We start from the raw sequence: 16,239 nt of genomic DNA, 5'->3' as shown, positions 1-16,239 counted from the left end.
GTCTTGGCCAGTTTCACTTCTGGAGGGGATGGAGATGAAGACCTGCCTGTGGGTGGTCACTTTTGCCTCCATGACCAACATTACCATCTATTTAAAATCCTGGATACCAAAGCTCAGGTTAGCTTCTTCAGTTGGCAATACCTCATGTGTGTGTTTTTACACATCACTGTTTAGAGAATTAACACACAGTTCATTCTGCACAACTCCACTAGGAGAAGACAACTTAAGGTTTGTGCCATGTGTCCCCTGGACACTGCCCCGTATGTCTGTTCCTTACTAATTTTAATATATATCCTTTTACTGTAATAAACTATCATTATGAGTAATATAGCTTTACTCAATTTTGTGAGTCCTCTTAACAAATCATTGAACCTGAGGGCGGTCTTGGGGACACTCCTCAAACATAGTAATCTAACCACAATTTATATATTGGTAATAAAGTATGGCTTGAAATCAAAGTAAAATTTCTTTTTTTTTGGATCAAAGTAAAATATTTTACTTTAACAAATTATTGGTTATAAAGGTAATGTACAATATATAATAAACTTCATCAAATTCATGAACGACTTCCTAATGTATTATTTATAAAAATAAAATTAAAAAAGTTTTAGCCTTTATTACAGTAAATTAATGAATATATTCATTATATTCATGAATATAAATATATTTAATATCAATAAAAACATGGTATGGTTGAAAATGGTTATAAGAAAAAAAATCACACCCCTTGACCTATTGTGTAGAAAGGAAAATAATTTTGAAAAGGAATCATTAACATTGGTATAAAGCTTTTATTCTCTTTTCCTTGCTATGGGTACTAATCTATACTTCTGTATATAATTACATAGATTTTTTTAATTGGTAATTTCCTAAAGGAAAATTTGATACATTTTTAATTTAAGATTCCTTTGAAATAGTAAAAGAAGTTTTTTTTTTCCTCTTCAATTACTAAAATTCTCACCCTTAACACTTAGTTTTTATTACTTGGTGGCCCTTATTGACTTTTCCAGCAATATGTGGTGTTTCTCTGGGAAATTCCAGAAACCAAATTCAAAGTAACAAACATAAACACACTCATCCCAAATCAATTTAGAAACATTTCATGTGTGATTATAAAGACTTTCTTTAATTAACCAGTTTAAATGGAATCATTCTGCCATTCTAAAATTGTGGGTTGCAATATTAAATATGATCCATAAGGAAATAAATTGGAAAACATTATAACCTCTCCCCCCAAAAAACAAAAGAAAGATATTCAAAAAGAAAAAAGTAAGAATTTAACAGTTTCACTTAAGTAGTTGACCTAATTATATCCCTAAGTAAAAGAGCTCGGTTATTTGTTTGTGCACACATAGGATCCATAGATATAATTAACATTTGTGAAAACTGCCCATTTGAGAGACTATGTGTATATGAACATTGTTTTTTATTTCCTTTTCCCACATTTTTCTTTTATTGTGCTTTATATCTTATACTGGATCATGATGATATAATTCATACAGATAACCTCTTTCCTGGCTGTTCATTATATTCTTTGTCAAAGACAAGTATTCTGTTATTATTCTATCATTAAGAAGAACAGTAGCCTCTACTTTTGAGACAAATATTGCTTACAAGTAAGGAGGACTTTTAGTAACTAAGTAGTTCAACATCTATCACATGTCCTGGTCTTAATCCATCCAGCATTACCCTACCTTTGGCACATTTCTATTGATTTTGGGTACAGCTCTATAAAAGTCAAATAAAATAATATTTTACTACCATTTTAGCCATTCCAACCTGAGTTCTTAGTCATAAACCAATGTTTCTACTACATAAAGCTCAAGTGGCCTTTCCTTAAACTATATCATTTAGTTTTTTAAGTAGTTAGAGGCTCTTGACCAAGCCTTTGCATGTTAATAAAGTAACTTGCATTGTGGCTGGTTTCTTTAATATGTGCTTTTCCTAATTTTTAGAATACATCAAAGATTAAATGAATTTATTTTACACATACTAAAGTAAAGTAAGATTGCTTCATAAAATGAACCCTTCACTATTCAGGTCACTTGTCTGTTATTGTTTGTATATCATGCTGTTAATGCATAGCTAAAGAGTGAAAATTATATTATTAGGAAACTTACACTTATAAAAACTGTACTTATGATGAATTTGCATTTGTTCTCTTAAAAATTTTTAATACCAACTTTTTCTTGCCTCTAAACATTATTTTCAGCATGTTTCATTCAAATAATGCACATGGTTTTCCTTAGTATATGATTAAGCTGGAATATCTTTAAATTATGTTGGAATTAAGAGTCTAAATCCTATCATTCCCGGAGTATAACAGCGAATTAGGTTAGTACAGGGCATACTTTCCTTAAAGGATGATGATCTTAAAATGTTATTTATCTTTTTTTTTGTTTCTTTATTGAATAACAAATAAACGCTTTGTATTGTAGACAACTCCAGACTTGACTACTGAAAGCCAGCACAGAAGAAAATGAAAGTATATTTACATTTAAAAACAGTGACATCAAAAATCAACCACTGTGGATGTTTATTTCTTAGACTAGGTTATGAGTACATGGTCATATTCAATTTCTGATAATTCATTGAGTTGTATAATTATAACTTGATCATTTTCCTATATTTCCTTCCATTTACTTGAGTAAAAAGTGTTTTTTAATCAAACCCTGTTATGTCCTATATAAATCTTCTTGTGAGCTTTTTTATACCAATCAAATTCCACAGCTCAATTCACTCAATTGTCTACAGAGTCCAGGCATGTAATGAAAATGGAGTGAGTCGGGTCTGTGATACTACAATACTACAGAGTTGCAGCCTGTGATGAGCTGGGAAAGATGGGCCCAGTCTAAAGGGTACAGACGCTACTCAGCTCCAAGGAATGGCTGCCATATGGGACTGTAGGTCTAATGTTGCCAGGTCTGGAAATTTAAATTTTTATGTCAAATTTATACTTTTTAATGTTGGCAACTGATTCAAATTTTTAAACGCTACCAGCCAAACTAAATATGTCCTTGACCAAAGAGGCCTCCATAAAGATCACCTCCCTGAGTAGGACCTCACTAAATCTGAGTCCAATTAAAATACTTTTCATATGTACTGCTGATACTGCTAGCACGCAGGGAAGCCCACATTCAAAATTCAGTCTGACTCCACATCATTTCTACTATAATATACTGCCTGTAAACATGTGCTTTTTCTTATATAATCAGAATCCCAGACCAACCTCATAACACGGGTATCATCCCTACTTTACTAATGAGGGATCAAAGGCCCAAAGATAACAGATAACTTAAGGTAAAAATACACAACAGTATGACTTCAATTAAATTACCCAAGTTCAAATCCTTCCTGTAACACTTACTATTTTCCTAACTTTGGGAGGGTAAATTCACCTCTCCATACCCCCTATAAGTTTTCTCCCCTATAAGATGGGTTCTCCAATAGCCATACCTCCCCAAAATGTTCTGAGGATTTATAAAGCACTTAGAAATGTCCTGACAGATAGTAAGTACTATATAAATGTTGCTATAACTAATTATTATTGCTATTAACATTATCTGTAAAATAAGATCCTTGCTTTTGAGTCTTAAATAAACAAAACTATGTAAAGTACTTAGAACTGTTTCTGAAACATATGGTTCATTACATATTAACTGTGAGATCAGATGAAGTTTCTTTCAAATACATTACTCCAAACCATGTAGATTGTTATTACTTGATACAGAGTAAAGGAATTAAACATGCTATTATAGTTTGGAAATATTTTATTTGTACAAAGTGTTTTCTTTGGATATTTGAATAATGTATTGCTTTGTAGTGTCATGATTTTTGCCATGTTTATATCATTTAGAAACGTGTAGTGAAATGAATCATGTGCCATGTAATGAATGTCCTAATGTGAATTTTAATAATGTAGTAAGATTTTATTCAAAGTCTCAGGAATGATTACAATATCCAGAAGACACTTTAAATTTAGATGATATTTGCCATCCTTTTGTTTCCCTAATTTTTAAAAAACCCTAGTGTCTCCCAAGCCCAAGAGATGTGCATGTGATTCAACAACTCAAATTACAAAGTTATATGCTAATATGTGGCATAGGCAAAATTTTTACTTACTTGTGACCCATTTCATGAGCAACTGTAAATGCAAGATTCAGGCCATTGTCTTCAGCAATAACACATTTTCGTTTTTCACTACACATTCCACTCAAATAAGCTATACCTAGAAAACATAAATATGAATTATCATATGTCAGATTCAAATGTAAATGTTTATGGTATGCATCAGTGGAAGAAATGAAAAATATTTTTTCCATTCAAATACATCAATATTAAACTGTGATATCTACCCCTTATAAATGGAATTTTAAGGGAAATGATGTATGTATGAATCATTCAATAAACTCTTAATATGCTTTTCAACTTTATATTTCAGATTATTTAGTAAATTATCCAATTCTCAAAATGCACGTTATAAAGGACACATTTCATAAATACCACTTTTCACTGTCACGTAAGATAAATGATTGGACACGACTAAGAAAATGTAACTCAAAAAGCAATGATTAACTTAAATATTTTTCAATTCACATTAAAGAACCTAGTTTCAAAGAAACACCCTAAAATAAAATAAACAATGTATATTGCATTCTTAAGCTTACATTTATATTTTGAGTTAATAAAATTTTTTAATTTTATTTTGTAAAATATAATTTTAATATGACATAAGAACTACTTGTGATATTTGGAATATTGAAAAGTATTTCCTTTGAAAACTTTTGGCTAAGGAGATGGTCCAATTGCAGAATATATATACTGAAATATTATCTAAGACAGCAATTTTAGTAAAATATTTTATCTTTTAGATTTAAATCAGTGATAAAAGAATATGTAAAACTGTTGATAGCCCTTAGTCAAAGATTTATGTACTATATTACTAAGATACATCCCTGAATAAATATCATCTAACACAAAGAACTGTAACCTTCCAAGTGTAAATTTTAATGCATTTTCAACAAACAAAGGTTATTAAAAAGTAATATCTGGTATTTATTGAATTATATGTATATTCTGTAATCTTTATATCCTAATAAAATACATTTAAGCTCATTATATGAAGAAATTAAGGTCAGTACAGGTGAAATGATTTGCCAAATATCACTTGACTACTAAGTATTATAAAATGAACTTTGAATCCATTGCCAACTAACTTTTAGTTTCCTGCTAAGTACAATTTAGTGCAGAGTGGTCCTAGTAAAAAACGGTTAGCTGTTTGTGACTTTTCTTCTTTCTTCAGAAACATAAGAAATAATGTTCTGAGATGATTATATTTAAATAAAAGAATAAATCACCTAGCTCAGGTTTTGGCAAAACAGAAGATTCAGGGAGGATGATTTAGTGGAGCCAAAGCCCAAATGACAGGGGAGGAGGATTTTATGACTGTGGTAGAACCCTACGGAGACTTAAGAAGGAGATAACAAGGTTTGAACAGAGGCATTGTTCAAGGATTGAAAACGGAGTATCTGAAATACTCGACTACTCATTCAAATCTTCATGCAGACTCTCAAGGCCTGGTATCCACTGGCCTATCAGGAAAATGAAGATACATTCTCTAAGCAAAATATAGTATAAACACATTATTTTAAAAACACAACTATAGGAAGAAACAGCCAAGAGATGAAATATGTGAAGATGTGACATTATCTATTTTGAGATATGTTTAAGATATAAAATCTACAAATAGATGAAATTACTTCCTTATGATTGGATGGATGAATAAACAGGTGATAAGTCCTACTACTTCATTAGGCTGATTAAGAACTGAAATTACTCCAGGGTTCCATCAAAATATGGTAGGAAATAAAGATGAAAGTATGGGTAAACACAGAGGGGTTAGGAACAGAGAAAAAGAGGAGAATAAAAAATATATTTGTTATCTAGTTCTATTAAATTATGAATCAAATAAAAACTTTAAGAGATTCTTAAACATAATATAAATTTTAGGAGACCTAATTCATGTACTTATTAACACAACTAAATATGGGAAACAAGAATGAGAGTAATTGAACTTGTGTTGTAGTTGAAAGGAAAGAAAGATGGAAAGAAGGGGGGAAGGAGGGGAGGAGGGTGAACACAAAGTATCTCTTAATAGGATATTTAAAATTATCTTGAGCATTTGAAAATTTTAAAAAGTATATAACTTGAGACTAAATGTTCCACAAAAATACTAAATTAAGTTCAACCATAATTAGCATGCCAAAGATCACTGTTTGGTACAAATTTCCCTTAGGAGGCCCATATATTTCACCACTACAATAACCTTATCACCATATACAGACTAAAAGTCAGCTAATGTGAGATGTCATTATATCATGTCTCTTTCCTGCATGGACCAGTACATATCAAATTTAGTCACTTTAATTAGATTTCTACTCCTGCACCCCTTCAAATATATTATTCCCACCAAAAACAGTATTGTAACTTGTTTTTAATTCTTACCTCTTCTATATTATTCTTTCTAGTCTACATTTGTATTTTTTCCCATATTTTTCTGTTATCGTACTACATTGGTTAGGATCTTTTTTTAAAAAAAAGGATTTATTTATTCGAGAGACAGAGAAACAGAGAGATAGAGAGAGTGGAGGGGGGAAGGAGAGAGAGAGAGAAAATCTCAAGCAGACTCTCTGCTGAGCATGAAGCCAGATGCCGAGCTTGATCTCAAGACCCCGAGATCAGGACCTGAGCTAAAACCAAAAGTCAGAGATTTAATCAACTGCCACCCAGGCACACTGCTGGAAGACTTTTGCAGATGCAATTTGTTAAGTTAAAGAAATTACTTTCTGATATTCGTGTATGTCAAGTGAGAAAGGATGCAATGTTCGGTGTAGGTCAAAGGTAGATGGGAGTGAGTATTTTTTGAAAAAGAAACAAAAGCTTGGAATAGTGAGAGAAACGGGAAAGAGAGCTGATTAAATACTATGGGAATACTTAATGCTCATGGGTCAGAAAACAGATGGTTCAACTGAGGATGCAGAGCATGAGCCTGGACTAGCACTAATATGCCCAAGGAGATGATATTCAACCTAATGGTTGAAACAGAGAAGAGTAATATTTGGATTAAATTTGGGCTGAGAATTTATAGATTAGGTGTAAAAGAAGAATCAAAGGATATAACAGTTGGCAGTAATTTGAGAGTGAAACAAGGGACAGAAATTGCAGGGCTAGGTAAGGGAAGAAGTAAAGTCAAAGGGAAGCTGATAATTTGGAGGATACAATACAGTTGTCTGGAGGTTGGAGTCATCAATGAAGAAAAAGAACATACTCTCTGAAAAAGTATTGGAGACTATAATAAGATATCTTATAATAATAAGATAGATAAAATACAGACTCTTTTAAAAACACTTTTTATGTAAAAAACCTCTACAAACACAAAGGACACCAAAAAAAATCCTATCTCTTTCTTAAATAATAAGAAAAAGTATTGGAGACTATAATAAGAGATTAACATAAGATTTCAGAGGCAAATGTTCATGACATGATTAACTATTGCCAGGAGAGTAGAGAAAGGTAGACGTCATCCAGACAGAGGTCCAAGAATTATTAAGTAACATTAGTTGAACTGATTATATGAACGTGAAATTGCACATGATCATAACGCACTCAGGAAGGGGGGAAAGGTGGCCAATATCCACGTGAAATGTGGGTGAGCATCAAGGAGAACAATCCATCACAGTGACAGAGACAGTTAAAATGGTAAACTGAAGAGCTTCAGTTCCAAATGCAGAGTTTCTAAATGAAGACAAGAGAGATTTTGACTTGGATGCTGCAGTAGGAAGCAAGAGGAATGCAAGAGGTATACAACTTTGACATTTTCCTAGCACCAGCCTTGTGGGATAAGGAAAGAGAAAGAATGAACAGTACGCATTCTGGGGGCCCTAGATTCCTCACCAGGCTATGGGAAATCAATGAGCACTGTGTGGTCACGAAAGAAATATGCTGATAAAAATTATAATTTATAATATAAAAGACTTATTTTAGACCATAAAATATAAATTTATATACAATAAAATGTAATTTAGGGACGCCTGGGTTGCTCAGCGGTTAAGCGTGTCTGCCTGGCTCAGAGTGTATTCCTGGAGTACTGGGATTGAGTCCCACATCAGGCTCCCTGCATGGAGCATGCTCCTGCTTCTGCCTATGTCTCTGACCCTCTCTTTCTGTGTCTCTCATGAATAAATAAATAAAATCTAAAGAAAAAATGTAATTTAAAATTGAGTACATATTAGCATAGAGGTATGACTACACCCAAGTATTAAAAAATCTATACCATCACATTTTCAAAGAAGAACAAAAAGACTATGTAAAAATGGGGGTGCCTGGATGGCATAGTCAGCAGAGAATGCAAATGTACCTTAGAGTTGTAAGTTCAAGCCCCACATTAGACATAGAGCTTAAAACAAAAGACTGTATAATTATAATTTTCTAATGGCAACCACATTATGTGACAAGATAATAATTTTTCTTCCTCTTTTCTAATTTTCCAAATTCATTTACGTGTTTATATTTTTATAATGAGAAGATTAAAGGCATGAATATGATAATCATGTCTATGAAATTTAAATAGTAATTAATAGAATCTCTTATAGGACAGGATGCAATTTGACAAAATGACCCTCTCCTTTTTTTACTTATGTGTAAAGTCAGAATCTTCAACTAAGACTCTGATAAATTTGAATTTCATTGTCTTATATTTGGCACACCAGGAAGATTTTCTTTAACTTGAAAGTTATGGAGAATAATTGTAACCATGACTAATTTAAATGACTTGCATTATTCTGTTTAAAAGCCTATGCTTTTCAGTTCCTTTCAAAAACTCACATGTTTCTTATTATAATAAAGGGTAGAGTTTAGAAGGGGAAAGGATTTAACACAGCTGTTATTTAAAGATAGATAAAATACAGACTCTTTTTAAAACACTTTTTATATAAAAAAAACTCTACAAACACAAAGGACACCAAAAAAAAAAAATCCCTATAATTTCCTACCTAAAAATGAATCAAGTAATGTATGAGGTGTCACAAGAATTTCTCAACTGAAAACAAAAACATACTATCCTAGGATGTAATTTGATACTTCTTCAAGATAATCACAGACCCCTAAAGCCTTGCAGGAAGCATGTAATAATAATGGACTAATCAGGAAATCAGTTTTTATATAATCAGACAGATGTATCCTAACAAAATTAAATTGTCCAGCTCCAGCACTGTTGCCTAAGCACTAGCTAGACTCCCTAAGTTAAAAATCTTATCTTTCCTGGTACAACATCCTACACAATCCTAAGTAAGATATTTATCCTAGGATTGTATCCTAGGAGGAAAGTTATTTACTACCTATGAGTCCTACTATTGCTTGAGGCCTAATGGAACAAGTACTGTAAGAGGTGACAAATACAAAGATGCATACATGCCAAGCATGCCTTCAGGAGCATAAGCCACACTAATACTCATTTCAAAATGTGATCATTAAAACCTAAAGATGTACATAAGATATCATCGAAGAATAAAAAAGCACCAAATAGGGCAAAATCAAAGTAGGAAAGACTTTTAGGGAAACAGCCTGGTAGTATCATTGAGTGGGGAGAGGGTAGCAAAAAGCAGGAAAAAGCAGGGCAAATTTTCAGGCAGTGGGGGAGTGGGTGGGACACTTCCTGAACCAAGGACTAAACAGGGAAAGAGCAAAGCAAACAGCAATGAGAGTTGCTACTTTCACAGAAGGGTAGCTTAAGTTCTTTAAATGTGTAAGCCAGGGTACATCTCTACATCAATATGAATTTAGCACATCCTCAGTAAGCGGTGTATGAAATGAATGGCATAGATAAAATTCCTTAACACAAAGACTAATATGAAGGATAACCCAATATGTGACCTCAACTAAAAATGTAATTTTGAAGAATCAAAATGTATTTCAATCATGAATTAGAAAAAATTTTTAGAATGATTTAATGATAGTGCCCACACAATGTGAAACCCATTAACATGATTACATTCAAATTGGGCTTTGAACATATTTTAAAATAACTTCCCTTACTAGCTCACTAATTATCTGCCTCTAGTCTGTTAAAAGTCAAGATGATGATCTAGGAATATAAAAGTACAATTATACAAGTTATGAGTGTTATATCAGTATAGTTATAAATGTATTTTAAAATATAGGCTTCCAGGGGTACCTGGACAGCTCAATCAGTAAAACATCTGTGTTTGGCGCAGGTCATGATCCCAGAGTCCTGGAATGGAGCCCCATGTCAGGCTCCTTGCTCAGCAGGGAAATCTGCTTGTCCCTCTCCTTCTGTCCCTCCCCCTTGCTCACATGTGCTCTCTCTCTCTCTCTCTCTCAAATAAATAATTAAAATCTAAAAAAAAAAAAAAAAGGCTTCCAGATTCTCTCAAATGTTTAATCCATAATATTCTTCATAGTAGGAGATGCCTAGGTGGCTCAGTGGTTAAGCATCTGCCTTCAGTCCAGGGTGTGATCCTGGAGTCCCGGGATCGAGTCCCACGTCTGGCTCCCTGCATGGAGCCTGCTTCTCCCTCTGCCTGTGTCTCTGCCTCTCTCTTTAAAAAAATATTCTTCATAGTAGTTTCTAAGAATACTAAGAAAAAGTGGCTTCCAATAATAACAGAATATTAGTTTAATAAAAACTATAGTAAATCTCTAGTCAAAAAGTCAGAATATTTTATAAATAGTAAAATATTGTTTATGTGTTCCTGCAAAATGGTAGACGGAATCCTTTTGTAAAAAAAAAAAAAAAACACATAAAACTGCTAAATAAAATGCAATATACAAAGTTTTTAACATATAGCTAAGTTTGAAGATAAAAGATTCGCAAGTGCAAAAATAAAGCTTAAGACTTTTCAAATTTGGAGTGATAATATCATGAGTTAATGTTGTTAGAGTCTGGGAGAAAAGACATAAGTCTTATTAAATAATAGGTACGGTTTCAAAATGTCTGCAAGGATACGTATTAAGGAGTAAAGACCTGAAATCCATCCACAAATCAGAAAGCCTGAAATTGCTTTTAATGTATGAAAATAACCTCAACAATCCATATGCAGGAGAGCAATAAGGAACCCTGGCTCAAAATAAATTCTGGGAATGCCAGAAAAGACTTTGCTAACAAATTGAAACCCAAACCACAATCATGCATAGGTGTAAAGCCACAGTAATATGAAGCCATTAATACAATGTACAAATTGATCATACAATTTGGGAAGCATACAAAGGTTGGAAAAAGCCTTGTCAGTTCAGATACTTCAAAACAAATGAAGTATCATTATGACGAGACACTTTATCATCTCAGTAAGCATAGAATTCCCACAGGAAAAGTAAGTTCTACTAAAGATGAGCTCACAAATAAAAATGACAAACCAAATGAAGAAAGGGCCCACTGTGAGAAGGTGGCCGTGGATACAAAAACTAGACAGAAAATGAAGATGAAATAAAGGCATTTTTAACATAAAGATGGGGAGCTTCAAATCTACATTCACTGGGCCACCACAATCCAAATGAATCTTTTTGTTAATCAGAGAAAGAAACCCCTTCTCCATGACACTTTAAAAATCAAAGTACTGGTATAAAGAAATGTTAAGAAAATTTCAGACTAAAACATGAAAATAAAGAGAAGAAAATAAAGAATGCCAGAAAGAGTAAATGTATGAGTAACTATAAATTAATACTGAATACAAAACACCAATTTTAATGTCTTCCAAACTTAAAATATAGAGAAGTGAAGTATAAACAATAATATGTAGTTGGTGGATAAATGGAGTTCAAGTGTTCAAGAGCTCTAGCAATAATCAGTGTTAAAATGATATATATCATAATACACAAGATAAATGCAAAATAATAATAAAATAACATATAACAAACAATTATAATTAAAAATGGCATGCAAATATTGGATTTACCTATTTTAAAAGGTAAGCAAGGAAGAAAAAAAGAAACATGAACTAAAGGCAAATAGAAAAAGATAAAAAGATAGCATTTTATACCAAGAACTTCATTAAATAAAAAAAGACTATGCCATGAGAACTGTGATTGCCAAAATGAATAGACATTTAAATTCTCTAAGGTGAGAGATGTGTGAATTAACTTGATTATGATAATCATTTTACAATGCATAGGTATATTAAAACCTCACATTATCTACCTTACATATATACAAATTTTATCTATCAACTTTATCTTGATAAAGTTGGAATGAGTGAATTAAAAAAAAGACTACATTAAATTCAAATTAAGATTTTAAGACTAGATTTAAAAAAAAGACTCTAATTGTATTGTGCTTAAGTACAAGAACATAAATAAGTTAGATATAGCTTAAGCACAGGAACATAAATAAGCAAGAAGTAAAAGAATATAAAATGATATAATATGCAAACATCAACCAAAATAGAGAAAGGGTGACAATATAAATACTATAAATATACACAATTAGACAAATTGAATTTAAAGAAGCATCTAGAGAGATAAAGAAGGATTTTTTTCATGATAAAAGGGTCACTACTTCAACAAGACAACATATAATTCTATATCTGTATTTACTTAATAAGCCTCAAATATGTATATATATACATATATTAAAAACTAAAAATTAAGAAAAACAAATCCACAGTTAACCTCAAAGATTTAACAAATCTCTTTTAATAGCTGATAAAATATCTATAAAAAAATTCACTTAAGACATAAGAAATTTGAAAAAAAATATTAGCAAATCTGTCTTAATTGATATAATAGAACATCACACTCAACAAAATTCATTTTTAAGTAGATATGATACATTTATAAAACTTGACCACATAATGAGTAGTGAAAAAAACTCAACAAATTTCAAAAGTGGAAATTACCCAAAGAATGTTCATTGACCACAATGGAAATAATTTGGAAATCAACTAAAAAGGTAACTAGAAAAACCCAAACTCCCTAGACATGAGATGATATACTTCTAAATAGTTCACAAGTGAAAGCAATTTTAATGAAAATTAGAAAATATGTTAAGCATATTTATAGTAAAAATAGAACACATAAAAAATGTGTAGGCTGAAATGACAGTGCTTAGAGAAATTTATAGCATATGTTATAAAAAATAAGAGACTGAAAATCAATGATTAAATTCCTTCCAGGAGCTGGGAAGAGAGCATCAAAGCTTAAGAAAAGAAAGGGAAAGAAAGAATAAAGAGCAAAAACCAATGAACTATAAAAACAAATGTAAAAGAAAATTAACAAAACTGGTAATTCCCTAGTAAACTAATCAAGAATAAAGAAAAGACACATATACAAATTACCAATATCAACAAAGGATAAGGAAATGTCTCTATAATCCTAAAGACATCAAGGTAATATATGAAAACTTATGCCAATAAACCTTACATTTGCCAAAGCTGCCCAAAGAAGAAATACAAAATCTAGAATTTTCTATTATAATCCCATTTATTCATTATACTCCAGCTACGCTTTTTTTTTTTTCTTCTTCCTTTTCTTTTCTCTCGTCATTTCCATCTCAAGACCTCTTCACTGGCTTTTTATTTTGGAACATTTCCCCTTTAAATATCTCTCTCCAGATCTTCTTGATCACCAAATTTAAATTACAAATACCCTTCTTCCTACCTTGGAACTCCCAGATTATCTCTTACTTCCATCTATTACATTTTTTTTCCAATGCCGGGTTTATCTTTTAATATACAAATTAATTATTTGTTAATGGATATTGGCCACCTCTCCATTAGAACCTAAGCACCGCAAGGGCAGGAATGTACTGACAAGTCAATATATTCATTCTCAACGTGTAGCCCGTATAGTACAGTGTACGCTATATGTTGTACAGTATCACGAGAACACATTTCGAGGTGTATTAACATGAGGTGTATTAACATCTTTTTCCAGGTCAATCGTTTCTTGGCCTTTTGGCTAAATCTAGTGTTGTTTTTCTTGCCAGGTAACATCTTAGTCATCTACAGGCTTTTCCCTGAGGGCAGGTGGGAAGAAATAGGAAATGTGGTAGGTAGCCTTTGCAACTCTGTGCATTGGGAAACTCCAGGCAGACATCAGATGACTCAAGGAGGGAATTAATTAGAATACTGGGTAGGTAGATAGAAAGAGGAGCTGTGCTGTCATGTCTGACTCTCATTGCCAAGGAGGCAAAGGGGGCTGGAGTTTAACCTAGGGGACCCATGGATGACATGACTGTGGTCTGGCAGGGTCATCAGCACTAAGAGATGGACTGGTAGGGATTGGGGAGGGCAGGAAGATAAACAGTGTGGTGGAAAGAGTTGAACAGGAGCTACAGGACCCTAACCAAACCAAGATCCTTGAGTTGAACCCATCAAATGCATACTGGAGGCCAAGTCCAGCATGTAGACAAAGGAATTCACTGCAAAGACGCAGAGACCAAGAATGTCAGAGGAAAATGAAAGCACTGTGATTTCTGATGTATAGCCCAAAATCTCAGCTATGGAAAGGATCAAAGGAGAGGTTAGGGGAGCTTTTTTGGAAGAACTGAGTATTAGGTAAAATCAAACCAAAAAGGCAAATGAATAAAGTCATTTAAATTGGAAGAAAAAAAAATAAACTGGAAGAAAAATTAACATCAATTGACATGTTTAAGTGTTCACTGTCCTGGAAACAAAGGAGGTAGGGACTTGTGAGAGAAAGATTTAATACAACAGTTCTTTTCCTAATTGAGTATTATCTTTGACCTTAATGTATATTGCAACAAAATTAACTACAGATGGGAATGTACATGTTAAAAAAAAAAAGTGTGTATGTGTTTTTAATCGGTTGCTAAACATAAATTAAACAGTGAATCACCACTCATTTTATTATCCTAAGGTGTGATGGGGGCATCTCAAATCAATTAAGTACTGGACTAAGCATATGGACACCACGTCTAATTCTTTGGCAAGCTTCTATACGAAATATTAAAATGATGCAGGAAAAAGAAGGTAAAAGATGGTTCAAATAAATGTTCAGGATAAATAGTGAAAGAAAGCGAGTCCAGAGGGAGAGTGGTATGCCGGGTAGTAGGCAGAGGTGGCCAGTTCTTAAATTCTGCTCTTTTGAGAGACAGAGAGGACGTCACGGTAACAGACAAGTTCCAAAAGAAGTTTAATCGTTGCTTTTCTTTTCACATGCCCTTAATCTTTGTAATAAATCTCACCACCAAGCAGACCCACCTCCTCCCTACATTAATATAATGAGAAGGCCTGCTTTGGTATGAAAGAAAGAACGATTCAGAAAATTTATGTCTGCAGGCTAGTTTTGTGCTCCCTGCTCTTGTATTCTAGATTTATTCTACTTCACATTCACTTCTCTCAGAGAATTTAGGGACAAATAACTGGGTGGTTTCAGAAGTTAAACTCTCAGAACCTTAGGGAGTTTAAATTAAGCCAGACTCCAATGTGCATTACTGTGGTTCTGATATATCCTTAATACATCAATCATTAATAATATATACCATCTGAAATTCTTAATTTAGATTTCAGCACAACTCTGGAAATATAATGCTTGTGGCATGTTGGAAAAGCCATATGTGGCAGATGACACATCTAATGCCTATAAGTCAGAAATGAGAAATTTACTGTGCAGTCTACCACAAACATGGATGAATATTGGTATTCACATCGCTAAGTTAATTAAAAAGAAGATATATCAGAGTTCTTAGGCTTTCTGTATGACTTTGGGCACAAAAGCAAGACGAAAACAAAGAGAAATTAGGCTTAATGATTTCATCTGCCTTGGAGATTAAAAAACTGTCAGGGCTTTAAAAAATAGGTAAGATGAATCACAGTTAAAGATTTTTTGTGAAGTAAGTTGAAGGATACAGCTGGAAAAATTTAAAAGCGTTCTGATTGCGTATAAATCAGGAATTTTGGCTAACTCATTTTTATAATGCTATAACGTAATCATATCCTGAAGGCATTAAACAGGGACAATTAAAACTAAAAATATCATGCTACTAAAAATCTCTATAAATTGCTTTTTTAGAGTACTAGGAAAAGCACTGACAGCATGCACTTACAACCATAAACCAACCCAAACTGCAATACAGTTTGACGCAACATTCTTTTTCCATCATGCCAATTTTTAATCATTTTGTTACTTTTCATGACTTGCTTTGTATTCAGTATGATCAGTGGCTTTTATTCAAGTAAAGAAAAGAAATAATTCTACAAATTGGAA

The 16,239-nt window shown here is 32.6% G+C and overlaps 1 protein-coding gene across 1 annotated transcript in view; it reads right to left on the bottom strand.

Moving 5' to 3' along the window:
- The window catches only part of ADAMTS19 (ADAM metallopeptidase with thrombospondin type 1 motif 19), a 228,514-nt gene that overhangs the window by 119,099 nt on the left and 93,176 nt on the right, over positions 1-16,239 (bottom strand). The window contains exon 8 of the mRNA XM_072840880.1: positions 4,123-4,228. Coding sequence (XP_072696981.1) covers positions 4,123-4,228 — 106 coding nt within the window. The remainder of the gene's footprint in view (positions 1-4,122; positions 4,229-16,239) is intronic.

Source organism: Canis lupus, chromosome 10, assembly GCF_048164855.1.
Source record: "Canis lupus baileyi chromosome 10, mCanLup2.hap1, whole genome shotgun sequence".
In the NCBI taxonomy this organism is placed as follows: Eukaryota; Metazoa; Chordata; class Mammalia; order Carnivora; family Canidae; genus Canis; species Canis lupus.
Note: the sequence above shows the minus strand (reverse complement) of the source record. Positions and strands in the feature narration are given on the sequence as shown.